Source organism: Notothenia rossii (assembly GCF_949606895.1).
Source record: "Notothenia rossii genome assembly, chromosome: 9".
Taxonomy (NCBI): domain Eukaryota; kingdom Metazoa; phylum Chordata; class Actinopteri; order Perciformes; family Nototheniidae; genus Notothenia; species Notothenia rossii.
The window spans coordinates 26,165,542-26,193,451 of NC_136907.1; the positions used below are offsets into that span (position 1 = coordinate 26,165,542).

Below are 27,910 nucleotides of genomic sequence, written 5' to 3' on the forward strand. Positions count from 1 at the left end.
AATTATAAAACATATCATATATATTAATCTGAAATGGACCATCTGCAGAAAAAGTACTTTTACTGTTGGTACTTTAAGTAAATGTTGATGCTAATACTTTTGTGCTTTTACTTGATTAACATTTTGAATGCAGGAATTTGACTTGTAACAGAGTATTCCTACACTCTGGTACTTCTATTTTTACTCATGTACAATATCTAAGTACTTCTCCCACCTCTGGTTAGTAGCAGCTAATATAGCATCTAAACATTGGATACAATATGAAATGGGGAGTGGGCAAGCAGCAACCTTGGGTGTGAAAAACCTGAATTATTTCTAATGACCAGCAGGGGGTGCATCGCTGGTTGGAAAAGAAGTCTGATTGTATAGAGGTCTATGAGAAAATAATGCTACTTTTTACTTGATTTTTTACCTCAGTACACATGTTCCTATTAAGCTCCAAGAATATCTGCTTATAGCAAAAAGACTATAGGAAAGATTATAGGGGTTTAAAAATGGTTGCCAGGTGCCAACATTGGCCTAAACCAAAGAGACTAAAGTAAATAGTTAAAATCTGTCATGGCTACTGGTATGAAAGTGATACTCCGGACAATGTGTGCAGACCAGATTATCAGGATATTTTTACCTGAATTCATCAGGCTTATGATAACCAAACCAAAGGATTCTGGTTTTGTTTTACCCTCACTACTCTTCCAATGTGAGCAAATGTGAGCAAATAGAGAACAGTTTACCTTCCTGACATTTGGGCACATCTCCGCTCCACGTGAGGTCCCACTGGCACATGAGGATCTCCGAGCCTACCAGCTCAAACCCAGGGTAGCACTGGTAGGTGATGACGGTGCCGTGGATGAGGTCAGGGTGGGATGTGCTCTTCCAGCCGTTGGTGATCTCCGGCAGCTCGGAGCAGGTGTCGTTCCTCGCCACCTCTGTGGATGTTGTAGTAGATGTCAAAGGTGGGAAGTAGTGGAGTACAAAAACGTTGTTACTGTGCTTAAGTACATTTTTCTGGTACCAGTACTTTACGGTCTGCTGACTCTGTTGACTCCTTTAAAACTCATTTAAAGACATTCCTGTTTGGGCAGGCGCTTTTGTAACCGGTGTGCTTGGGTTTATTCTATTTTATACTATGTTTTCATTTTGTTTTCATTGTGTTTTATTGTGTTTTGATTGTGTTTTGGTGATTTTATGACTTCTTAACACGTGGCTTGTGTGGTCATTATCATTGTACAATTCCTACAGTATGATGATGTTTTATTGTTTTGTCAAGCACTTTGTGATTTTGTCTGTGAAAAGCGCTTTATAAATAAACTTACTTACTTTAATCCACTACTTATTTTTCTGACAACTTTTTAACACAAATACCTGTATTTTCTACTTCTTAAATTTTTCTAAACAGGTTTGTTACTTTAGTTTGAATCTGTGTTTGGTGGCATGATCATTATTATTTAGAGTCATTGCGTGTCTATTGATTTGAATACGATCCGTATATCCATCATTTCCTGGTCTTCTCTAAAGAAGAAGGACCAATGAAAACTTTGTCATGTTGCTGTTGTTCAGCATGGAAACATTCATTAGCTAACAATGACATTATTGTTCTATTCATATAAATGGAGGTCAGTTACTCTTTAAAACAGCTGCTAGTTATGGGTACTTTTTACTTAAATACATTTTGAAGCCCATACTTCTTTACTTTTACTTGAGAAAATAAGTTTAGTCAGTACTTCTACTTTTACCAGAGTATTTTTAAGCACGAGTATCTGTACTTCTACTTGAGTAAAGGATGTGGTTACTTTTGCCATCTCTGGTAGATGTGTTGGTAGAAAAGATGCAAGAAAGAGTGGGAAATAGCTGATTACAGAAATCTCTATGCAGACACAATGAGAAAAAAAACAATGGTACTGGGAACATTTCTTTATGTGTTCTTATTTCTTTAGTAAAAGGACAACTATTGAGGTTCCTTCGTGGAAATCCTAGCATTGATATACAAAAATGTCCTCTGCAGGGGAAGGGAATATAAATGCGAGACTGTCTGTGTGCACTATAAAGCAGCAGATGGGGAGGACAATGTAAATAGGGGCTTGTGATGTGTGCTTGGAGGAACACAGCATGTGGTTTGGCAGCAGTCAATCTGCGCCTCCCTAACTGCCGCATGCTGCGCTTAGAAAACAAGACATAGCAAAACCAGCTGATGTTGAAGTGTACCCTCGTATTTTTATTCTGTTTTTGTTGTTGTCTCATCCTGTGCACCTTGGATAAGCCAGAAGACATCGGCAAATCAAAAGAAAGACAGGAAAGAAAAAGGAACAAATCAAGAAAATGTTATAATTCGTTACCTGCTGGGTAAGGAGAATTTCACATTTCACGCTTATTAGTACCATTTTTGTGGGTTTCTAGTGTCTCTTCTAATGGGAATAGTACAGTTAATGTCTATCATCATTTAATTGTAAGTTTAACTGCTTTGTACTTCATTAAACTGGAACAAAGAATCTATTTATTTTTCTCAAAATAAATCCCAATTTGATCAAATATAGAGAAGAACTGTTCTTACCAAAGAAGTGGACCACAAAGCCGTTGTTGTAGCCATAGATGTTGGTGGCAGGGTCGGACTGAAATTGAATGGTGACATCCGCCATGGAGGTATAGAGCTTGAAGTGTGGCTTTGTACCACTGTATTGTCCCAGGATGTTGGCTGTCAGGTCGTCTCCATCATAGAAGGTCAGCAGGTCATTCTTACCAATATGGAGACTGCAACAGACATCAGAAACGGGTTAATAAACATTTCATGTTCACAATGCATTCCTAAGTCCTTAATTCACATTGTACAGTGATAGTTTGTTATAGTGATGTTTAGACTGTATTGATGTGTATCTGATTAAGGATTATATTTTTGCATTATAAGTGACCCAAATAAGAACTAATAAATTCCAATTCGATGTGATCTGTGCTGATTTGTGCCAATAATATGAATGAAGCTATTGAAAAAAAAGACTTCTAAAGATATTCATATAACGTAGAAAAAAACACATAAATCCAATTAAATTAAATGTATCTTACATGTCCAGCATAGTACTAAAATGCTGTATTAATTTGGAGCCACTTAGTCATATCACATTGAAGCTATTGAAAAAAAACAAGACTTTTGGGTAGAGCTTTAACAGTTAGGTGACTGATTACCATCTCAGTGTTGAAAGCAAAAGCTGACACAGCGTTGTCAGCAGGACTTGGGAAATATTAAATCAGTTTATATTGGATGAATCTGATGTGAAGTAAACACTAAATAATGAATGATGTATTGCTCTTCGCCCCACATAGGTCTCATGAATATGTGCCAAAGTGTAAATCTGCAATAATATTATATTTTAATAATGGCACAATGCTAGCACTAATTTTGAATTTATGAATCAACTCCCACCCGCACAAACTCTCAATTTATATTTGCTGTATGCGAATAAGTCACCAATCAAACTATTTTCAGTAAAGCAGTATTCTTTAAAAATGGTAACTAACCCCCAAGTTTATCTCTTTACAATTTGCACAATCTGGATTAACACAAATTCAAAGTGATTATGCCTGAAGATCACATTTCCCGCTCTTCTCTCAGCTAGTACTGATCGGAAGCTTATTTACAAATGCTGTCTCCATAACTCTTTGTCATTGATAAACTTTAAAGGACCTATCATGCTATTTTTAGGCAATAGCATAGGTCTCAGATATATATATAAAAAAAAATGTCTATGAAGTGTTTTGCTCAAAATACCAAACAGATCACCCATTCTAGCCATGCCTCATATCGCTCTATTTCACTTCCTGTTTCAAAAGTGCTGATTTTATTTATAAAGCTTTAAAAATAAAAAATGTGATAAAAAAGAGGGGCGGAGCTTATAAGGAAGATTCTACCGGCTGATACTGCGGTGATGAAACGCCATATCATGGATTATCAAGGATTCTTTCGGAAACAGTATGGAGCTCAAAGGCTTTCTCTCTTGCCGGTTATACCACAAGGTGAGTTCCTTTTTATTTCCTGCTTCTTCAAACAAATGCTCTCTCTAGTACAGCTTAGCTCTGAGTGTTAGCGATGCTACGGATCCCTGGAGGGTTCATAGAGAGAAAATAAAATAAAACAAGGCCACGTTTTATTAATTTGTGTGCACGAGATGTCATTCGTGGCCTCAATTTAAATAAAACAAGGCCACGCTTTATTAATTTGTGCGCACGATATACTTTCTCGTTCGCACTACATAATTTCTCGTTCGCACGAGATACTTTCTCGTTCGCACAAGAAAGTTACCGGTGCACCAAGTAGGGAGTGGAGCGCATAGAAATGGAGATTGAAGAGAGATCAGGCTTTGCCAAGAAAGCTTTCAAACAAACTAAAAACTTAAAATAAGAAACAAAGGAGTGAAAATCATTTGGTAAGAAACATGCCTGCAAAGATTATTTACATGTAATCAATAGGTCAGAAGGAGAACATGCCAGAACCTCATGTAGTGAAATATTTAAGAATCAATGTAAACATGTGCGAGCATATGAACTGTATGACTGAGACGTCTGCAACTTAATACAATAATGTGTTCTTATCACTGTATAATATCTCAAAAACAAATAGCACAAGCAACATGTTTTTTAAAGTACTAAATGCCTGTTTCTTTTGTCCTCTCAATTAATGTATTGCTTGGTATTGAACACACAAAGAAACCAAAACACTTTCTTTTGAAATCAAATGTTACTCTCCATACCTGTATTCTTTGTGATACTACCCTCTGATTTTTCTGTTTTGTGTGTGTCGGTTCTAAAAACACATGGACATGTATTTTTGGCCTAATGAGTAACCTGTCTAAGAACTCTATGTCTATGTTCATGTTGATTGTAGTGTAAGCGCACTGATCTGGAGCACCTGTCTGACACACTATATGTTTATGTCACTGAGAGGGGTAGGGTTTCTTATTTTTCCCTTAATTTTGTGCTGAATCACTGACAGGCGATAAAGGGCCTCCAGATTGAGGCTGCTTTCTTTTCTGGCAGATTGACTTTTAGAACCCATGAGACTAACCCAGAGAACATTGGAACCAATACAAAACTAGGAGCCTTTGACAGGGTCATTTGTTGTGTGATTGAAACAGTTTTATGACAATGGAAGGAAACAAAAGACTTGAGTCTGTTTACCTCTCCTCAATCTCTTATTCACAACCTCCCCCACAATATTTCAACATTACTGCTGAGTAAAAACCAGCATGCAAGTCAAATGCATCCACTTCATCTTTAATCACCCAGACTGGGAACAAATCCTACCTTTTAACGTTTACTGTCGAAACCTACCAACTATGTATATGATTGGACAAACAAGATATTTAAATATTTAAGACAAAAACATAACCAGACTGGCTGATCCACTGCCTGCCTGTTCAATGTGCTGGTACTGAAACAAAAAGTCAAAGCCAAAACTGAATTCCAGCTCCTGACAGACACATAGGAGATGCCAGCTGAATGAATGGCAGTGAAATGAGGTGCTGAGTGACAATACTCCCACTGGTTAGTTGGACGGCTATGGGCACAATTTACACCTCCAGGTTCTCCCAACAATCACCAACTGTGTTATACATGACAGGTATAATATGCCAGTTTCCATTTCCAAGTGGGCATGAAAACACTTTATGCTTATATGCAGAAATTGTCATAATAAAGCATGGGTAGTCCAGAAAGGAAGGCCACATTGTTTGCATTTTTAACTCTTATCATATTTTACACCTTCATTGTATTCAAGCTTTATCCTTGACCATCTGCTCATTTAAACAAGGCTTCTATCTATGTATTTGCCCTTATCTCCTCTAAAAGGCATCCCTGCATTTAGACTACCCTAGAAGTCAGGCAGTCTTAAACGGTTGTATTAACTGAATTCTCTGCATTTAACTTCCTTTGTTGCTACATACCGTACATGTTCTCCAGAAACTTTTCAAGTGGATCTTCATTCCTCACGTAATTTATTCTATTTTGATTCAAATTGGTATATCTTATCAATGACACAATCTGTATGTTTTAACTTGTTGGACTACTCTGTGGTCATGAGAGCTCAATAGCATTTCTACTTGTTTGTTTGTAGCCTTTATTTACAGTAACCAGGTGAAAATCCCATTGAGATCAACGATCTCTTTTTCAAGGAGACCTGCAGCACATTGGTTACACATAAAAACAAGAGAGAACAAAAAGGACATCAATACAACATAATTACAGGGGTATACATTAGCAACCTATTCACAATGACAGATATCTAATAACATTTAATCTATCCGAGCTTTAAAATGATGCAAGGGAACCAAAATGCTCAGTTTGAAAAAACATTTGCATAGTGTTCCAAGCTAGAGGAGCAGCACACATAAAAGCTTTAGTACCTAAAACAGTCCTAGCACTTGGCACATGTAATAAAAACACATCCTGGTATCTCAGGCAATAGCTTGCCACTCTCTGTGGGATCAAAGAGCATATATAAGTTGGTACTTTACCCAGCATGGCTTTATAGATAAACATGTACCAATGACTGAGCCTACTTAACAACAACCATTCACGAAAACACAACGTTTTTTTAGCATTTCGAAGCAAAGTACATTTTACAATAACTTCAAAAACTGATGACATTCTTTGAAGGGGTTAAAGTTCTCAGAGGAAAACACAGAGAACACCCAAAGTGGATGATACTGTTGAAGCGAACCGTCAATCTGTCAATCACGTCTTAAAGCATTCTCTGCCTGATCTTCAATTGTATTCTTACAGAACCATATTCATCAAAATGAACTTGATTACTTATACATCAAGTGAGAAGTAGGGGTGATTTTATTTTAGACTTTTATACAATTGGACTTATTTTTCCCTGTGTTGGATTTGAGAGAGAATGCAGGTTTAACACACATCTGCATTTGATTCACGTTTCAAACCCAGAGGTATTCGTTTGGAAAAAATGTACTATAATGCAGTTCATTCCTATCGGACATCAACAACAAGAACTTTGATCTGATGTTGGACAAGATACGAGGCCAACTCAGCAGCCATTTCTAAAGACATCTGATAATAGTCAGCGGTATTGGCATATCGCTTGCACACTTCACAATCTGTGACCTTTCCTCCTGTCTGGGTTCCTAAGCCTCCCCAATTGCTCTGACTTATCGACAGTGCTGCAGTCAACCTTGGTTTTAAATGTTCCCACTGACCCCATCCATCTGCTCCACTGACTGCTTGAAGTGCACTTGAAATGGTGACAACACAAAAGAATGCCAAAGTGCCTTCAGTCCAGACTGAGACAGCACTCTGAAACCCAAATGTCATCCCACCTGGCTTCCTAATGCTTTCCTCCTCCATACAGGAAAGCAGTCACTTCCTGTCCTCTGTTGCGAGCTGATAATCTACCAAATAAATATTTTCACCCCTTTCCATATGTGTTCCTTAGTTTATTTTCCATTTTGCAGTAGCATTAATGTTTATCACTCTGCTGTCGAGGTAATATAAAGTTTTACCACTTTAATACATACGTATAATTTATTGGTTTGTTCTTGAAGATAAATAAATGGAAGTGTAGCTGTGGTGATAGTCACTCTTCTTATAAAGGTTAAAAATAAAAGCGTTAACCCATCAGGCACTTTAAATCAGTATTGGCTTTTGGCACAACCTTAACCCTAACCCTCAAATTTGTTATACCCCCAGCTGAATTAATTTGAGTCTTGTTTACTGAGCCCTTGAACTACTTGAAACTAAAGTGATGACAACATGGTGTGAGAGAGTACGACTTGCTTTTAACATGGTCAATGCAGCTGGAAAGGATTCATTGGGTCCATTTCAAAACAATTTCAAGGCAATACTTTAGAGTTGTCCTATACTATTAAATGTCTCCTTCATCGACGGGAAGTTCCAAGGGTTTTGAAAGAGGACCTTTAAAGAATTCCCAAAAAGCTCCTCTGCATACCAATGGCACCGGCTCGATTCTGCAGATGAGGGGATGACAGATGTTTTTTTTACAAGCCTCTAGGCGTTTTTTCACCTTCACTGACCTGTCAAGCCAAGTCTGAAGAACCCGACAAATATCTAGTAACTCTAACAGAAAGTAAATTGCTTTTAATGTCACACTTTCAAAAGACAACTTTCTAAATCCATTCATATGGATTTGACATTTAATTTGTTCTGCTCTGTAAAAAAAAAAGGTTCTTTCTTAAAATGAAAAAGACCATTTATTTCCAAGGCACCTTATCCAGCACTAGTAGGGATTGCAATGGGGTGCAACGCTTAGAGTCTCAACAAGAGGGCACCATAAACCCGCTATGTCCAATTTAAAACGTCTCATGCTCAGTAAACTGACAACAACATTACCACGGTAAAACAGACTTTTCCCCACTGTGCTGAAATATGTTACACATTTCTAGATACAATACTCTGAATGCTAGAAATCCACATGTGAATGGTTAACCTTGTTGTATTCCACAGGTGGGGGATATCAGCTGTAACCTCTCGTCTCCCGCTCCGTGCTAATTAGCACAGAGCCAGCCCTCCTGTTTGGCCTAAATTAATTAATCAGTTCTCATTATGCACAGTGATCCACTGTAATTGCCAGCACAAGCACAGTGATGAATGATAATACAGAAAACATTCTCATTAATGTGTAAAAGTGTGTGCCCACACTTATAATGAGACAGCTCTCATCCACAAGAGCCTTTTGTCACATGTGTGCACACAAACACACAAACTATGTGTTGAACTAGCCTTTATGAATGCAGTTCTCAAGATGAGCAGACCAGACATGAGGGTAATGGGAGGGTCTGCGGGGACCACGCAAGCTGTGTGTTTATACTGCCACGAAGGCCATGCATGACCAACCTTGAGATAAACCAGAGCCGGCCACAGCGTCATTAAATTGCAGCCAGCGGCCTCATGCGGCCTCATGCGGCTCAAGATTAAAACAAATATTAGGCTAGTGCAATTTAAAAAGAGATCCCTGAGTGAAAATCAGTTTACCTCAAATCAAACTTGTTTACTTCTGTATGAGGGGGGGGAAAAAATCCTCTGATCCTTTTTACCCTGTAGGTGCACATGGTTGTTTGACTTTCAACCAATTTTAATCATTGAGTCTTAATCTCAGAGTAAAGAACAGGGAGGCAAGCAGGGTCACACACAAACCCCTGTGTGGTATTTTGTTGTTGTGTATTATTGGCATCCTTGGTATCCTCCTCCCTTCCACCAAACATTATTTGGAGTCTATTGAGGGTTTTTTATAAGACTTAATTTAGCCATATCTAGAAAGAAAAAAAAGTATGCAATATAATGTTCCTTGCCTTATATACACTGAACAAAAATATAAACGCAACACCTTTGTTTTTGCTCCCATTTTTCATGAGATGAACTCAAAGATCTAAAACATTTTCCACATACCAAAATAACCATTTCTCTCAAATATTGTTCACAAATCTGAAAAAATCTGTGATAGTGAGCACTTCTCCTTTGCCGAGATAATCCATCCCACCTCACAGGTGTGGCATATCAAGATGCTGATTAGACAGCATGATTATTGCACAGGTGTGCCTTAGGCTGGCCACAATAAAAGGCCACTCTGAAACGTGCATTTTTGCTTTATTGGGGGGGTCTGGGGGGGTCCGAAAACCAGTCAGTATCTGGTGTGAGGGTTAGCATTAGGGTTAGGGTTAGGGTTAGGCTAATGTTGTGAATCGAGTGGCCCATGGTGGTGGTGGGGTTATGGTATGGGCAGGCGTATGTTATGGACGACGAATACAGGCCACTCGATTCACAACATTACCCTAACCCTAACCCTAACCCTAACCCTCACACCAGATACTGACTGGTTTTCGGACCCCCCCAGACCCCCCCAATAAAGCAAAACTGCACGTTTCAGAGTGGCCTTTTATTGTGGCCAGCCTTAGGCACACCTGTGCAATAATCATGCTGTCTAATCAGCATCTTGATATACCACACCTGTGAGGTGGGATGGATTATCTCGGCAAAGGAGAAGTGCTCACTATCACAGATTTTTTCAGATTTGTGAACAATATTTGAGAGAAATGGTTATTTTGTGTATGTAGAAAATGTTTTAGATCTTTGAAAAATGGGAGCAAAAACAAAAGTGTTGCGTTTATATTTTTGTTCAGTGTATGTTGTCCAAATTCTACTATTTGAATTCTTTTTTTAAGGAAAATGCTACCACGCATATATAGTACAGGAGTTATCTCCCGCTGATACTGGTCATGCACAATAATTGTTGTGAACTGTTCGCACTTTACTCTGATCTCTGTCCGGATTGTGTGCCGTTCACCACCGGAACAGGAATTATTATCTTTTTCTTGTTTTTTAGTAGGCAATGGTTTGTATAATACTACAACAAGCTGATACAGTACTTTGCTCTTAACAACTTGTGAGCCCAGCACAAATTAGAATGTCCATCTGGTCCAATTATTAAAAATAATGTATAGCATAATTTGCTACATGCTCATGACCTAATTCATTTAAATGTATTTATTCATGTTTAAAAGAAAATTATTTGGGCTCCTGTCCACAAATAGATTTTCATTTTGTGTTCACTTAATTGGGAAACTTATATTAAGTGTTTTCCTTTCCTGAAGAGAAACTAGGAAATTCTAAAAAATAAAAATAATATATATTAGGTTTTCTTTTTCTACATGCTCTACCACTGTGGATTAAAATCGATATGCTCAGCATCGAAACCTGATGGCATGACTAAACCTTGCAAATCCATCAAATCATAATGAAAGCATAAATAAATAGAGGAATTAAGAAATTGTACACATAACCATTGTGTGCTTGCATTGATGACCACCATGGCCACTAGCTAACAATAGCCTCTGAGATTTATCAGTGACTCTATTTTCCTCTGACCTCAGGCAGTATTCCCGCTGGTTTAATTTGAACCTATCTGCTCTTGCTTGTGTGCAAGTGCTTCAGGCAACAACACGAATCAATTAAACTGTGCTATACGGTAGGCATGCTGGAGTAAATATTATGGAGAATTGCAAACGGATGAATCCACATAAGATAAAGGCACAGACATGCACAAACATGCACAAATAGTTTTGCTTTTAAAGAGACATTTACAATATAATGTGTTTACTTAAGAGCAATTACTCGGATGAGAAAGTATATCAAGGGACATTCATGTAAAGTAAGAGTGATGGATGGAGGAGAAACAGGTTTTCCTGTGCCTATATTTTGACATCTGTGCGCATACGTGTTGAATGTGTGTTGAATTGCAGTTGGGAGGGCTGTATAAGTGGCTCAGAGTAGTTTACTGCCAGAGCATATTTATTTCAAAGCCAACTCTGAGACACACACCAGGGAAGTGGGAGCAGGCAGGCTTACTGGCTAATCTGGTCAGAGAGCGGGCTGGAAGCTACACAGAATTCTTAATGTAGCGGAGGAAAAAAATGAAATCTAATTAGTGACTGCAGACACAGAAACACTTCCCCATTACGTGTTGTAATATGTGCCTCTGCGAGTGAAATTAAAGATGAGAAAAAAAGTGAGTTTGTGTCCAGAGTGTTTAACAACTCCTGGTCGATCCGGTGTCCTCTCTGACCTCCCTGTGTGATTTGTAGTCTTACACCTGAGTGCGGTTTCTTACACTTGGATGTCCAGCATGATCCTCTTGTCCTCTTCCACGTGGATGCCCCAGATGCAGTCCTGACCCTTGTCGTAGGCCTCGGGCCAATTAGGAGACAGCACCACGCCGGCAGAGTCCGTGATCTCCCCGCTGCACACAGCTGCAACACACAACCCCTCAGGTTCACACTGAGACACAACTGGAAAAAGGATTTCATCACACAGAAACCTTTGATTAAAATGTAACATGATTTGGAAAGCAAAGTAAATATCAAATTGTTAGGTTAGAAACTAGCACTTTCTATGAAGCTCATGCACTAAACATACTTGTTAAGACATTAAAATGTGTTTATAGCACTGTATAACTGTCCAAAATAAACACATACAAATATAAAAGGCTTTATGATTATAACTATTTTAAAACATTTTATAATGACGTATCATTTCAAAAATCTTAACACTTAATAATTGCTGGTCATTCACAAAAAAAGTTTAATCTCAGTGTAATATGAATTCATAATTGTTATACATTATAAACATTTCATTATGCATTCCATTTAAGAGTAAGTGGTGTTGCTTTTAATTTTAATTTCATGAGCTTGTATATGTTGGATATTTTATTCACTTTCTTTAACAAACTGTGACCATTTATAGTGACCTAATCACATTGTATTGCATTATTACAGTGAATATAATTCATGTTATGTTAAATATCTGTTTATAAGTGCTTATAACTATAAATATACAGCTAAGTAGATTATAATGCACTCCAAGTATGTATAAAATGCACTATAGGCATGGCTAGAATATTGCAGGTTTAAAGTATGTTAAATGAATGTGACTTTAAAGAATGGAACCATGCTTTACACGCTTAATAAAAGGCATCTGAAATCGAGGGTGCAGACTCCTTGACGTGAACCTTGTAAAACTGCATACTAGCAACAAAGTGCTTGATGACCATGACCCACAGGAGCAGACATTAAATGTACTCATATCTAGCTTTCCAGGAGAGCTTTTCAATTTCCCTGTGTTGCAGAAGGCAACAAAGGCCAAGAGTGAGGTCAGTGTGTGTGTGTGTGTGTGCGTGCGTGTGTGCGTGCGTGCGTGTGTGTGTGTGTGTGTGAGAGAGAAACAGGAGAAGGGAAAGTGCTCAGGGGTAGCTATTAAGTCTGGTGCGTACAGTATATGCAGTGTGGTATTTTTCATTCTAGGCCATCTATTGTATTCCTTTTTAATCTTAAGCACTTCTAGAGTCCGCCCTGGAAGCGCATATATCAACGTTAATCATTGTAGCAATTTTAAGGGGAAATTTTTCATGGATCAGAGAAAAGCAGCTTATACAGATACAGTTAACTTCCAGTGGTCTTTAATATTTCAAGAAAAAGTATTCCCTAGCTGCTGCATTGATCAAGCAGACAATGAAAGCTGGGGGTCTACAGGTCAGTCATATCTGCCTCTGAATTCCGTTCCATTGGAAGCACATTTTTTGAAAATATTTCTTTTATCGCACAATTACTCAAGCAGATGAAATCGGGTGACCCACCTCGACATGCTGGCTCCGTCTCATTCCACTGTGGGTTTTGTGCGTCCACACACTCGATCACTACCGAGCCTTGCTCCAGCGTGTAGCCGGGGTCGCACGAGAACTCCACCACTGCACCCAGACCGTAGGCGGAGTCGCTGCCGCTGAAGTTCCCGTACTTCACAAAGGGCTCATAGCACATGCCTTTCGCAAAAGCTGTGGACAAAAAAAATCAAATACCTGGTATCAAACATAACAAACAAGATTTTGATTTGTCAGGATTTGTTATATATTTCATTACTTTGTGGATTTTAACCGAATGTACATGCTTTGTATCAATGCTTTTGTGGAAGAAAACTAGGAAAATCAATGAAGATATAAAAAAAAAAAACATAAACAAAGAATGGGTTACTATTTGCAAACAGCAGGATAAACCTGCCTTCATATCTGACGGCTGCTCCAGTGGAGGTCAATGTCCCGTCTGTGGTGAACTCTATAAACAGGTAACGTCCGGTACTGAGCACACCCTCATTGGGCAAATACTCAACCTTGTAGGAGTCGTACACTGGGGGGGAGTCTATGTTGTTGCCATTCTTAATCAGCAGCCTGAGAAACACACACACACAGAGAAGGAAAACAGTTTAAAATGGATTTAACTGAGCCTTGAAAGGTAAAAGAATCACAAAAAAAGAGAAGTTACAAGCTCTCTGAGAGCTGCTCACTCTTCCAGTTGTGGCTGTAATAACTTTGTGATAACTTTCTCCCCCGCTCGGTAATGAAGTGAATGGCCATGTGTGACGATAGCCATGTGGATCAGTAGTTACTGGAGACAAATGTAATGCGATTGCTGTTTCCTTCCCCTCACCACCCCTGTGCAGTCCCTTCAATTCATCCGCTTGATAGAACACTGTTAAAGGATTATAATGATAGAAAGCCCTTTCAAATTCATCTGTTGTTCCCTAAAGATTTTGGTTATTTATAGCCATTGGTGTAACCGCAGCCCTACAGATATTGAGTTTAAAGCTCAGTGCCATCTATAAGCTGAGGACACAAACATTCAAACTGTACACACTGTGATTGATTCAATGTGTGTACACCACCTGTCATCATCCTCTGCCAGAGCCACCTTCTCAAAGTGGATGTGGAGCCGCTGGCCTTCAGGGGCCTCAAGGACCCAGTGGCACGTCAGGTTGTTGCTGTAGTTGCCAGGGAAACCGGGAGAGACGATACGACCATAGGTAGCGTTTTTAATCATCCCCCCACAGGATGCTGTATGAGAAGAAAGAGGGAGAAGACAAAGAGTTGGAGGGACAAGATGAGAAAAGTATTGACACCATCGATGGCGGGGGAGGGGGGTTTGGAGAAAAGTACTAGTCTGAGCTTTGATTGCATCAATATCCAGCGGACTGTAGCTGGACTACACTAGGCGGCTCACCTGGGTCTCAGAGTGTGTGCCTGTGTGTGATGTACTTGTAAAGAGAACAGCAGAACAGCAGCAGAAACACTATCAGTCCGGAGCAGCTGCAGGCAGGCAGAAGGAGAAAGGCTGGAACTGGCAGATGAGTCTTTACCAGCAGGAGAAGGATAGTCATGCAGCCCAGTTCTAATTACAGCAGCCAGGTCCAATGGCCTTGTTTTGCATCCATTTCCAAAGACTAGCTCTGTGGGCTGCTAATCACATGCAAACACACTAATTTGCCCTCACAGTGAAACTAATCAACGCAGTAGTAGACAATCAAGTGAAAGGCTTTGTTAATCAAAATCACCTGGATTCTGGAGGAAAGCTTACAATAAAGCTCAAATGTTTAAGTTTGGTCATTTATTGTCAAGAAGTTTATTTTAAAGCATTTGGACAAATGCAATTCCATGTACTTCTGTATAGCTTTGGTGCAATCTTTGAAACCATAAGTTAATTATGCTAAACTCAATACGCTACCCACACAACTTTACCAGCAAAACATTATACATCTCTTGCAAAAGCAAAGAAATATTACAAAATACTTTTTTTTATATGGGTGTTTGCCTCAACTCCCCCAAATTGACATGAAAGCACTGACAAATATGAATATACTGTAGTCAACTTCATTAAAACGTTATTAACGTGCCTACACTCAGTAATTCACAATTTCTACGCATGACGACACACTTTGTCCGTGTTTGGTTCTCTCGCCGCACAGTGAAGCATTCCCGCATTGACGTCACTTCCGGCTTCCCCCAAAACTTCAAAATGAGTCGAAGGAATTTCCCCGCGATGTTCGAAATTATTGATATTTATCAGAACGGTATCGCACCTTCTTTTTTAAACTAACGGTTCGAGATGACTAGTAGTCCAATATTTCATTGCACAACAGTTGTTGGGGTGCTGTCACAGGCTCTTTAACCACACATACGTGCACTAAAGCACTTGCTTTATTGTGTGCAGGGCATAACAATTTGAAATAGATTTGTTATACATGCAAAGCTGTGTGTTCTGAGTATAACTCACTCTCAAAACAAATAAGGAGTGTTATTATTCTTCTCAAAATGTTCTTAATCTCCTAAAGTAAATGATTGTGCAATCTTTGTTGGCACAGCCATTAGAGACTTCATCCACATCCTACAGGTAATGGTTTGGGTTTGTGGAAATGCGAATGGAAAAATAGTGCCGCAATGTGGAGACCAATGCTTCTAGTTTTCCTAGAAGTGTGTCATTTAATTGCAAACTGAGTGCAAAGCAAAAATACATTCATTCAATTTGGCAGGTGTAAATGGTTCACGGATAGTGCTCAAAGACTCTCTGAGCAGTCAGCGTTCAGAAAAAAAGGACCAACAGTTCTAGAAATGTAGCTCTGTATATGTATACCACACTGTCCCAAATGTGTGTCTAACCAGTTTGTCTTACCCACACATCGGGGCTCCTTTCCACTCCAGTAAGGCGTGGTTGCATTGCGGCAGGTGAGCATTTTGGGGCCTTGCAGCTTGTAGCCGGTGAAGCAGCTGAAGTAGGCTTCTCCTCCAGCGTGGAGGTGCGTCACAGAAACTTCTCCTCCGGCAGGCTCTTTGGGGAACGCACAGCTTAGCACAAAGGCTGCAGAAGAAAGAGTCATAAAAGTAGAGAAGAAGAGAAAAGGCAAATAAGAATTAATAAAATACAATGAGAAAATGTTTTCCTGTGATATATTTTGCATCTTGTGGCCCATAATGGACCTAAAAAGCCTCTAAAACAAACCAATTACATTTTGATAGGCAATTCATATACCAATAATGGAGGAGAGGGTACATTCGGTTGATTATTTTGCTAATTACATGTCAATATTATGTATTTATTAGACAGTTTTCATACATTTTGGGCGTAACATGCTGCAGATTGGACAGCCCATATAATGTTGGACTAACACGCTATCGCTAAAATACAATTGAATTATATCAAACTTTAATTATTTTTGATTACTTTTAGCTCTGCCAGAAAACTGAACTTCATGTATGTTTTGATGATGAAACACACATCAAGAGTCCCACCTAACATTTATGAAAATATTAAATATATTTTGCCGGCATCTTGGGGCATGAGGGAGATTTTCAATAAAAATGATAAAAACTAAGATTTGTAATATATATTCCTAGGATTCAATGTTTTATTCTCAACAAAAGTCAAATTCTGGCCTAAACAAACAGCCAACAATGTTAACAGACATAACCCCCTATCCTACATTGTGTTACCGCTGCTGTTGTGCTGCATTGTTTTCCGTGTTGTCTCTTCACCCATACAGTACACATTTAGATATATTTGTGAAAAAAAAAAAAGTTTTACCATTCCTATATGCCTGACCATCACACACACCCCTATAAACACACACACAATTAGGTTTATAACCATCCTTCAACTGTGTTTATTATCACCCCCAGCTCCTAATTAATTGCAGTTTACAGGTTCATGCAGTATGCCAATGTTCACAGACAACAATGCAGCACTACAGTAATCAACACCACCGTGAAGAGACACTGCAAACACTTTTGACAAATGGAAATGCTGCTGATCAGTGGAACATCATAGGCCTGTAATGTGATAGCTAGAAGAAAAATTGCCTCTGTTGTGGTTGTCAAAGAGTCGCGAATCCAGCAGGGTAAGATCGATGTTCCTGGACTTGTTTTGCATTGTGATCCTGTCCTGGTTTTTAAATAAATGGTGTAGGATGAGATGGAGTTCACTTAGATAATGGAGTAAGCTAACCAAGTCTGTAATGGAAGCTATTAAACAGCCTTCTCGTCCTGTCTTAACAGCCACACTGTTCTACCTCATTAGTATAGGCACTTTAATGACCAGACTAAAACTTTTAAACTCACGGAAACTGTGTGAACAACAAAACAAGCACCATAATTGGACCCACTAAAGCCTGTGTTACATCACAGTGTTATTGTGCCCTGGGAAAATTGCAAAAAGCTTTTAAAAGCTGCAACTTTAGTCTAACTTTGCAAGTTCCATGTTCCAACTGAACATAGTGTACGCAAGCCATCATTAGAGTATTTATAGGGAGGAAAAAAAACCCTAATAGGGCAAGCTGAAAAACCTGTATGCTCTAATATTGTACTTACAATCTTAAAAGCCATTATGATGATAATTGAGAATGGGCTATGTCAGGGGTGTCAAACTCAAGGCCCGTTAATATAATACATTATTTTATATATATTCAATATGTATATATGTATTATATAGTCTTAAAATTACAACCGGCCCTTTGAGTGCAACCATAATGCTGATGTGGCCCGTGATGAATTTGAGTTTGACTCCCCTGGGCTATGTAGTGTAAATACATGAATCTACCTATGCTATAATGATTAAGGTTATACGTTGTGAAGATGTGGACTACTGGAAATTAAAAGAATCCCTATTAGGTTTTATGGGGTTTACCCTTTCCTGTGGTGTGTTTTATACGCTTTTGTGCATGTAAATAGTCTACAAAGGCGAAAATCCCAAAGTTCCCTTCAGAGGAATTTTCTCTCTAACACTATATATTACTGCAAAATGCGCCTTTATAAGCATGAACGAAAGTCCTACAATTGCAACATCAGTATCCAAATTGTAAGCTGGTAACCCTAACCCTAACCCTTGTAAGCTGGTTTATCACTGGGTATTTGCTATGGTGCATAACACGAACATAGCAAAAGAAAAGATTCAAATTAAATAATGCATCTAAATATTAAATGATAGAAAAGAAAGTACAATTCAATTATGAAAAAATTCCATAGTGCTGTGCTTGTGAGAAGAATATCAACAACTAGACACTGACATAATCCATGTCAGTGGTGATCCATGGCCAATGAGGATGAAAAAAACATGTTTACCAAGGATTTAAAAAGTCACATCAAACATGATTTTTGGCTTGGTGGTTTAGAACATGGTTGACCAAATCTGAATTACCATGATAAAGTAAGCACCAACTGTTTTGATGGAGCTTCCATGGTAAAACGACTGAGCATCCAACAATTAGGGCTTGATCAGCAGCCACATGAAAAAAGATAAATCTGAAACGTGAATACACAAGTTATTGAGCCGTTTCCGCTCTACATCCTGAACTCCTCCCTTCGATGCAATGCACTTCCGTTTTGGCGGACTGGGTTTGTTTTGCTAGCTAGCTCCGTTGTGCCGACAAAGCACTGATATCGCAGAGACAAAGAGGATATAACAATTACAACATGAAGAAAAGTGGTTGCAATCACTCGAGAAAGCACCTGAACGAGTGGTTAGATAGAGAGTGCTACGACCACAAACCAGCACCCAGCACCCAGCCATGTTGTTCATTAAATACAGATAAACACAACAAATACTGCATGCATTGTATTTTTTAATATTATATATGAATATTTTCATAGTGATGTAATTGTGTGGGCTGCTTTTATATTTTAATTTGTAATACCTGTTAGGATTAAACATGTGATCTTTCTTGTTGAAGCCATTTCTTTAGTTTCCTCTCAACAATTAATTAATTCAGTGTTATTTATGTACAGTATGAGCTTAATATGAATGATGAACTGTGTTAAAAGAAATTGTAGCACTCTAAGGAACATATGAAATGCAATAATGCAATAACAGTGCAATAATGAAATTAAATTACATCAAACTTTATTTTCACTCAAACAGTACAGGCACATATGATATATTGCACAGCATAAAGAGATCATGTAAATTGTGCATTATGTAAACAACAGACAACTGTTGGCTCCTGTGGGCATGACCTAAATAAGGCAGTTTATTTTGGTTTTAAAATGCTGAGATATTTACTGCAGAACTGTAACCTTCCCTCAACAAAATCGTCAACAATTTTCGGGAGCATGTGGGCAAAGTAGAATGTGCGCAGCCTTATGATATGCCTTCAGACTGTCCATTGCTTTTCCATCTATTGCCATGGATTGAACGAAGTAGGAGCAAATTTTGCTGTACGTTATGCTGGGCCACGTCGTCATGTTATCCTCCCAGTTTTGCACTGAATTCGGGTGGGGGAGAGTAACGCCATCTCCAGTCAAAGAAGTAGAATCGTGTTCCCAAGCTAGCATCACTGTTAGCATCGAAATCGCTGTGTTTACACCAGTGCCCGTCTGACTGTTTACACCGGTTTACACCGACAGACGCTGTGCAAAAGACTTCCGGCGGAAATGAAGTGCATTTGTGTAGGGTTATGGCGCTACCCGTGGTTTGGCGCGTAAACTTGTCTATACTTTAATATATTTGGTTTCTGAGGTCTTTACATGCGCTGATGCAGAGCTATTGGAGGTTAAACAGCACCAAAAAAAGATGAAACACTTAGCAGCAGTTTGGATTTGGAGTACTTTCATTCCTTCTGGTCATTTAAAGATGAAAACAACCATTTAGTGATGTTTCTACCCTTACCTTGAAGCTAAATTGGATACTTTTAATGTTATTTTATCCATCTTTGAACCTTACCTAAAGGGAAAAAAGCCCTAAACACATAAAAGCTTGTAAAGCAGCCCATCCTCTAGTATTTTTTACACTCACTTTTTTTTTTCTCTTACAAGAGTCACTGGGTTCCACCATAATAAAAGAGGTCTTTCTTTTTGCGCTAAATCAGTGAGCCACAGGGACGAGGTACGCTGCCCCCGGGTCATCCATTCAATTCACAGTTTATCACTAGCTCCAATGAACCTAGTTATTGCCATTATCATAGCAGCATTTACATCCCTATTGAGCATGCAGCGGGAGAGCCAGAGGCAACAATTGTAGAGCCAATTCCTGAAGTATTAAATTACGTGCGGTCCCCGTTCCCGTAGATGTGGTGCTGGGCCATAAAGTCTGATTGTTTTGCCATTTCGAATAATAGATTCACCGTGCAGACAGCCAGGAAGATTAGCTGGTACTCTGGGGCCACAGGAAACATATGGGTCTTTGGTTATTGTTTCCTTTTAGAGGAGAGGATAAAGTCACATTGGAAATATGCAGGTAAACCTTCCGTTTTATAGCGTGACTGGTATGAACCATAGACATCATTCTCGAGATGAAGAAAGGTATTATGGGTCAAAATAAGGAGACAATGGTGACATTAAAGTCTGACACCATCTAACTGTCTCACATTCATCCCTTATAAGTTCTTTTAAAATAGGTATCCAAAGAAAGAAGAAGACATGGGCAAAAATAGGAGCAAGCTTTTGGGATTTAAATGGCACGGTTTGAAGTGAGAATTGTTCAAATGAGGTTTTATGTGTGGCTTGTCATAATCAATACATATTCATCAGGCATCAGAACATTGGGTAAATGATTTTTTTCAGTCTATTTTTGTCATTTCTCGATGCTTGTTCAAAAAGTTCAAGTCCCCAGTGTGTTTTCTTTCTTTCTCTCTGTGCAACGGCAATGGAATTTACCTATTTTTTAATATAACACATTTCTGTTTATATTGCTTATATCTGGAATTCAAATTGTTTTGTTGTTGTCACAAATATGGAGTTCTGAATGTGTATTTCGGATCCAATAATTATTTATTGTTTCTCTAACCCTCAGTCTAAAGTTGCTCAACTTCCGAAAATCATTTACATAGAAAGTAAACGCTCGCACACTCCACACAATAATGAGCCTTATTCTACTGTTTGCAGTTTTCATTTGCCAAATTGAGAACGCTGCTGCTCAACCAATAATGGACAACCATTGTTGACTAGGGCACAATAGATGAGGTGGAGAAGGCAGTTAAACTAAGTAATCCACCGCGTTTGGACAAACAAATAAAATGCAAGTCAATTTAGGGCTAATAGACTGCTGCACTGTTGTATTCCAAGCCTGAATCCCTCCAGGTAAAGAGCTGGAAAGAGATCAAACTTGGCAAGGCGAGGGCAGTTGATAATGAAATAGTGTGACAGAAAACAGAGCATGAATAATGAATGTAATGTCGATTTTTATTATGTTTAATGCCAGTGTGTTTGGAGAATATTATCCGCCATGTGTTACAACAACAATTTGGGAGTAAAATGGGTTTTCCAAAAGGAGAGAAAATCCTGTGCTATTTTGCAGTCATCTCCAGTCAGCTGTTTTGCTGGAGATGCAGTTATCAGGTGACTTATTTTCACTGTATCCAAGCCCCATGTTCTGGCTGTGCACCAAAGCATTACATTTAATAGAAAGATCAATAGTGTTGTCTCTGGGAAAGTGATTCAGTTGTAGAAAGCCAGAGCATAGTCCTGCCATGATATGGCCTATTGATATTCATGTGGTTGGGTTAAAAACTTGATTTTAATGGTCATTTACTCAATAAAGGCTATTAAAGAGAAATAACTTTGGACCAGAGGCTGCATCTCATTATTGCTACTGAGAAGTTGTGGCGAATCGGTGGACCGCTGCCATTGGCCGAGCTCCACCGGCCAACCCAGCTTATTAGTTCCAGTCAATCAATAACCCCTGTAAAGCATCACAGCCATTGGCAATGCCATCGATATATGATGTACTTGACAAAATCCTGCAGTGACAATGATATGATGGCAATTCAATGACTAAAGGAGTTGAATTCCATCATCATTTTAATTCCATTTAAAATGAAGGACCAATTGGGAGTATAATTTGCCTTGGGTTGTCCACATTTGCATGCAAGTACCGACAATGCTCATGAATAGAAATGAGTTATGTTTTTAATTAAATGACAGCATTTTTGTACTCCTCTGTGAAGAAAGTCTGAATATAGCTTTTATTGGTTTACCGATAATTAGTTTGATCATTTGGTCTGCTAGGGAATAATTCTCCTAGACTCCTAGATATCTAACCTTTTTGCCCTTTGAGGTGTATGACCAACCCTGAGGTCTGTTATCTCCTTTAAGGAAATGGGCTGCTTCAGCCATAATGTTGTTGTTCCCATTCTATGACCGGGCCACTCTAGGTCACAGATGGTTTATTGTTGTGGGTACACTGGGACACTTCCTTTTCAGTGTTTGTGGACTCCAAGGTGTGAAATCTTCGAGGCCATAAGTGTCAGACGCAAGTCACTCAGTGTTCCCAGCTGTTTAGGCTATCTTCTATATATGATGATTACTCTCTGTGAACCAGTTAAAAGATCTAGCAAGAGAGAGGCGCTCCAGAATTGATGTGGCAACTCTCCTGGGCAGTCAGAACCTCTGGCTGCTGTGACTTGTGATGTGAATCCTCCGGCCGATACTCGTAATAAACCATCAGTGTTTGACATCAAAGCTCCAACTCTCCTCGTGTCTCTCTGAGTCCTGACTCTCCATTGCTACAGAAGTTTCCCTTACAGGTGCCAATACTTTAAGATGAAGTAGTCTGTCAACATGCTTGCATCAATAATTGCAATAAATGATCCTTATAAAGAGGCATCATTTTAAAAAGTATATATACAGTGGGGCAAAAAAGTATTTAGTGAGCCACCAATTGTGCAAGTTCTCCCACTTAAAAAGATGAGAGAGGCCTGTATTTTTCATCCTAGGTATACCTCAACTATGAGAGACAAAATCAAAAAAAAAAATCTAAAAATCACATTGTCTGATTTTTAAAGAATTTATTTGCAAATGATGGTGGAAAATAAGTATTTGGTCACCTACAAACAAACAAGATTTCTGGCTCTCACAGACCTGTAACTTCTTCTTCAAGAGCCTCCTCTGTCCTCCACTTGTTAACTGTATTAATGGCACCTGTTTGAACTCGTTATCAGTATAAAAGACACCTGTCCACAACCTCAAACAGTCACACTCCAAACTCCACTATGGCCAAGACCAAAGAGCTATCAAAGGACACCAGAAACCAAATTGTAGACCTGCACCAGGCTGGGAAGACTGAATCTGCAATAGGTAAGCAGCTTGGTGTGAAGACATCAACTGTGGGAGCAATTATTAGAAAATGGAAGACATACAAGACCACTGATAATCTCCCTCGATCTGGGGCTCCACGCAAGATCTCACCCCGTGGGGTCAAAATGATCACAAGAACGGTGAGCAAAAATCCCAGAACCACATGGTGGGACCTAGTCAATGACCTGCAGAGAGCTGGGACCAAAGTAACAAAGGCTACCATCAGTAACACACTACGCCGCCAGGGACTCAAATCCTGCAGTGCAAGACGTGTCCCCCTGCTTAAGCCAGTACATGTCCAGGCCCGTCTGAAGTTTCCTAGAGAGCATTTAGATGATCCAGAAGAGGATTGGGAGAATGCAACCAACAATGCAAAAAAATCAATTTTGTTGCCAATCCTTGACACATCCAAGACTGCTAAAAAAAAAAAGAGCCAGTCAATCAGATGAAACCAAAATAGAACTTTTTGGTAAAAACTCAACTAGACGTGTTACGAGGAGAAAGAATGCTGAGTTGCATCCAAAGAACACCATACCTACTGTGAAACATGGGGGTGGAAACATCATGCTTTGGGGCTGTTTGTCTGCAAAGGGACCAGGACGACTGATCCGTGTAAAGGAAAGAATGAATGGGGCCATGTATCGTGAGATTTTGAGTGACAACCTCCTTCCATCAGCAAGGGCATTGAAGATGAAACGTGGCTGGGTCTTTCAGCATGAAAATGATCCCAAACACACCGCCTGGGCAACGAAGGAGTGGCTTCGTAAGAAGCATTTCAAGGTCCTGGAGTGGCCTAGCCGTCTCCAGATCTCAATCCCATAGAACATCTTTGGAGAGAGTTGAAAGTCCGTGTTGCCCAGCGACAGCCCCAAAACATCACTGCTCTAGAGGAGATCTGCATGCAGGAATGGGCCAAAAATACCAGCAACAGTGTGTCAAAACCTTGTGAAGACTTACAGAAAACATTTGACCTCTGTCATTGCCAACAAAGGGTATATAACAAAGTATTGAGATGAACTTTTGTTATTGACCAAATACTTATTTTCCACCATAATTTGCAAATAAATTCTTTAAAAATCAGACAATGACATTTTCTGGATTTGTTTTTAATCATTTTGTCTCTCATAGTTGAGGTATACCTACGAGGAAAATTACAGGCCTCTCTCATGTTTTTAAGTGGGAGAACTTGCACAATTGGTGGCTGACTAAATACTTTTTTGCCCCACTGTATATTGCCTCAACCCACTGTTAATTGTGTCACAAAATAAAACTGTGTCATATAGTGAAGATTAAGCCAGGCCTGAATGCCATTAACAATTGTTGACAATAATAAATGATCAACCCAGTGTGAATAACATCACTGTTTATTTTGTTGTTCTCTGGGGAAATGAAATAAAGATAAAAAAGTAAATACATAGAAGCACTTGTCTGCATATTTACCCCCAAGAAATACATGTGATACAATTATTCTCGTTGTGTGCTGATATATAATGAAAAGTTATTGCAAGTAATCGTCCAACTGATCTGAACAAAATAACAGTTGCAGAAACATGTTATTCAATTATAAAATGTTACCTTTATATTTTAAGGTAGTAATGTAACAAATCGGTAGCACGCAACAAGACAGGCCAATAATCTTCACGTTTGTTTGTTAGAAAAACATGATTTAATACAGCAAATATTCCTGCATGTCTTTGTTTGATATTCGCAAATATTATAAGGTTTGCAAGAGTTCATGTGTGTATTTTTTTACTTTTTGTGTCCTTTGGGTGTGTTTCCTATAAAAGCCATTTCAAACACAACAGTCACATTACACTATATTTACATAACACAGTTTTTATGTGAAACATAATTTATGTTGTATGCATGGTTTGTTGTTAGATTCATGCACCGTTGGTTGTTTTCTTGTTCAAATGCTGTAGCTGCAGAAGATATCTCTGTGGACATTGTTGTTGAATACAAAGAATGCTTCATGTAGATGAGAATCTGAAGAAAAGATAATGTAATAATGAATAAGGATGTACAAGGAAAGTGCTATGCTTCCCTCCTTTCCAACAGTCCTACTTGGGACTCCATGCATATAAACAGTAAAACACCCCTATAATCATGTTCCGAATGTTAGGCCCACTGTTGGTGTTATAGTGTGTAGAGGCATCCATCAATCTGCCATGGCAGGCCGAGCCAGCGCTGGAACAGATATTAATTACCCGGAGCTCAGATCCATCTCTGCACAGTTCTGTCCCCTTCTCCACGCTTGTCCAATCACATTTCTCACAGCCTATTATACAGACAAGGTGATACTCTGCTCACCAAGGGGAGAGGAGCACAAATTGAAATATCTTCTGCGTATCCAATATGTCTACTCTTCCAGAAAATCTGCTCATTGCATTTCTTCTCATTACTGTATTGAAATTGTTATCAACTTTGAAGGCGATTGATTGGTGGAACATCACACATTTGCCTGCAGGCCACCATTGCTGACAACACACGGTTATAGGATCAGAATTATTCAAATGAAAAAGTGCTGAGGAATATACAGTAGACACAATTATTTAAAGGTTGTATGTTAAGTTAAAGGGAAATATGGTATTTTTTTTATAAAATAATTAATTTTGAAATTCATTAAAAGTATTGAAAAGTGCATCAAATCAAATCAAGTTTTATTTATATAGCACATTTATAAACAATTTTTGGTCAAGCCAAAGTGCTGTACATATAATAAAAATAGCCTACAGTAGAGACACTTTACAGCTAATACAACAGCACAGATTGTTCAGAATAGGACTCCGGCAGCAAACTCCAAGTCGGAAAACGTCAACTTATTTCTCTTTAATATCCAGCAAGGGGTGACCAAAGGGAGTCTTGATATATGTAAATCTATGAAATAATGATCAGCATTACCTAATTAAACATGTTCCTATTGAGTTCATAGTCTCAATTGATAGTTTCAAGTCTTTTTTAATACAGAAGGACTTTTATTCTGTAAATTATGGTCACATTTAAAGTAATTTACATGAACAAATCAGTTTTTGACAGGTTGCGACCATGGTGATGTCTGGTTTGGGAGATATCGCTGTTTTTGTCTTAGAACTCTACCTCATTCATAGTGTGTTTCTGGTTAATTGAAGATAATAATACTGTTTTAGTTGCCTTTAAATGTATTGTTTATAATTTAGTCTTTAATCACTAAGTCCCACACTCTACAAAAGTGGGGATAGCCAAAAACACAAAACATGTGGCTTCAAAAGCACATAATATATATTTCAATAGTTCAACAATAGACAAGCTTTAATTTAAGTTAATCAGATATGGTGAACTTGATGTGAATTGTTTTGCGGCTCTGTTTGAATTCTGTGTTGTAATGTACTGACAGCTGATATTTCAGGAGCAAACATTTAGCATGTTAACCAAAACTTTGGCTCTTGTATCATTATCTCAAGTGATTATGAACCTGCACACATGCATTTACAATAGTCTAGTTGTGTGCCTTCTCTTGATTTTGAGCTTATTCTAGATATGATGTTTGCATCGGACATATGGAACCACTCAATAATTCATGTTCCTTAAGAAGTGTTGTGAGCAAATGCAGCATCATGGGTCTCATTTTCAAAATGAAGGGCATCGGCACTCTGTATAGTATCACAAAGTCTTCCTGGAGAGCCTTTTTGGCATTAGCTGCATACTACTATTAAAACATTATGTATTGTCTTATGCTTTTGGGCAATTAAGTACAGGTGTTTCTGTTGTGGCCAACGGGCCGGTCATAACAATATTAACACCCATATGTTTATTTTGGATGTTTCCTTTCCACTTTCCAACATAATCGCCCAAAACAACATTTTTGCTTGTTTTGCTACTCTTGACAATTCCAAAGAAAGGCACACGGTATTTTCATCAATAAACCTGGTAAACACTACATGTAATTCTGCTGAGTATGTCAAGAGAAGGAGAAACGCATTAGAACTGACAGCGTAATATATTTCCTCCATTTGTAACCATGTGTCCCCATCTATGCACCACCCTGTATGATCAGCACTGACCTCTCACTGTCATCATTTCAGCCTGACCACACAGCAATATTCACACGTCCAACAGCGAAAGGCTGATTTATCTCACGTCAGCGGCACTGTTTTGATGGTCGCTTTCATTTTCGAGCTGATGAAAGTGCCACAGTAATGTGGTGGAATGAATGTTTTGTCCACCAGCATCCACCATGAACTCAAATCGATGGGGCATGTAATTGCTGGCCACTTTATTTGATTGCTAAGATAAACAGACATTGTTGCGGACATGGGAGATCAGTGTCACACACGAAACAAAAGACAGAGGGGATGGATTTATGGGCCATAATATTCACCCAAAACATACGGTAACCATATCTGCTGTCGATTCTGGCGCACAATCTTCTCTTGCAGTCACTATTTGATCTCATTTGATTTCATCTCATTTATGTGTATCATCAGCACTCACAAAACATTTGAATGTGTTGATATCAATGGTAAAGCTATCTTCTCTTCT

At 38.8% G+C, this 27,910-nt stretch overlaps 1 protein-coding gene across 2 annotated transcripts in view; it reads right to left on the reverse strand.

Moving 5' to 3' along the window:
* The window catches only part of LOC307019675 (seizure protein 6 homolog), a 145,474-nt gene that overhangs the window by 9,680 nt on the left and 107,884 nt on the right, over nucleotides 1–27,910 (reverse strand). For both annotated transcript variants that reach the window (XM_079650712.1, XM_079650711.1), the window contains exons 5-11: nucleotides 16,005–16,190; nucleotides 14,224–14,392; nucleotides 13,563–13,729; nucleotides 13,145–13,339; nucleotides 11,624–11,762; nucleotides 2,549–2,745; nucleotides 732–926 (exon numbers count right to left, since the gene is read on the reverse strand). In XM_079650712.1, the coding sequence (XP_079506838.1) occupies nucleotides 732–926; nucleotides 2,549–2,745; nucleotides 11,624–11,762; nucleotides 13,145–13,339; nucleotides 13,563–13,729; nucleotides 14,224–14,392; nucleotides 16,005–16,190 (1,248 nt within the window). The remainder of the gene's footprint in view (nucleotides 1–731; nucleotides 927–2,548; nucleotides 2,746–11,623; nucleotides 11,763–13,144; nucleotides 13,340–13,562; nucleotides 13,730–14,223; nucleotides 14,393–16,004; nucleotides 16,191–27,910) is intronic.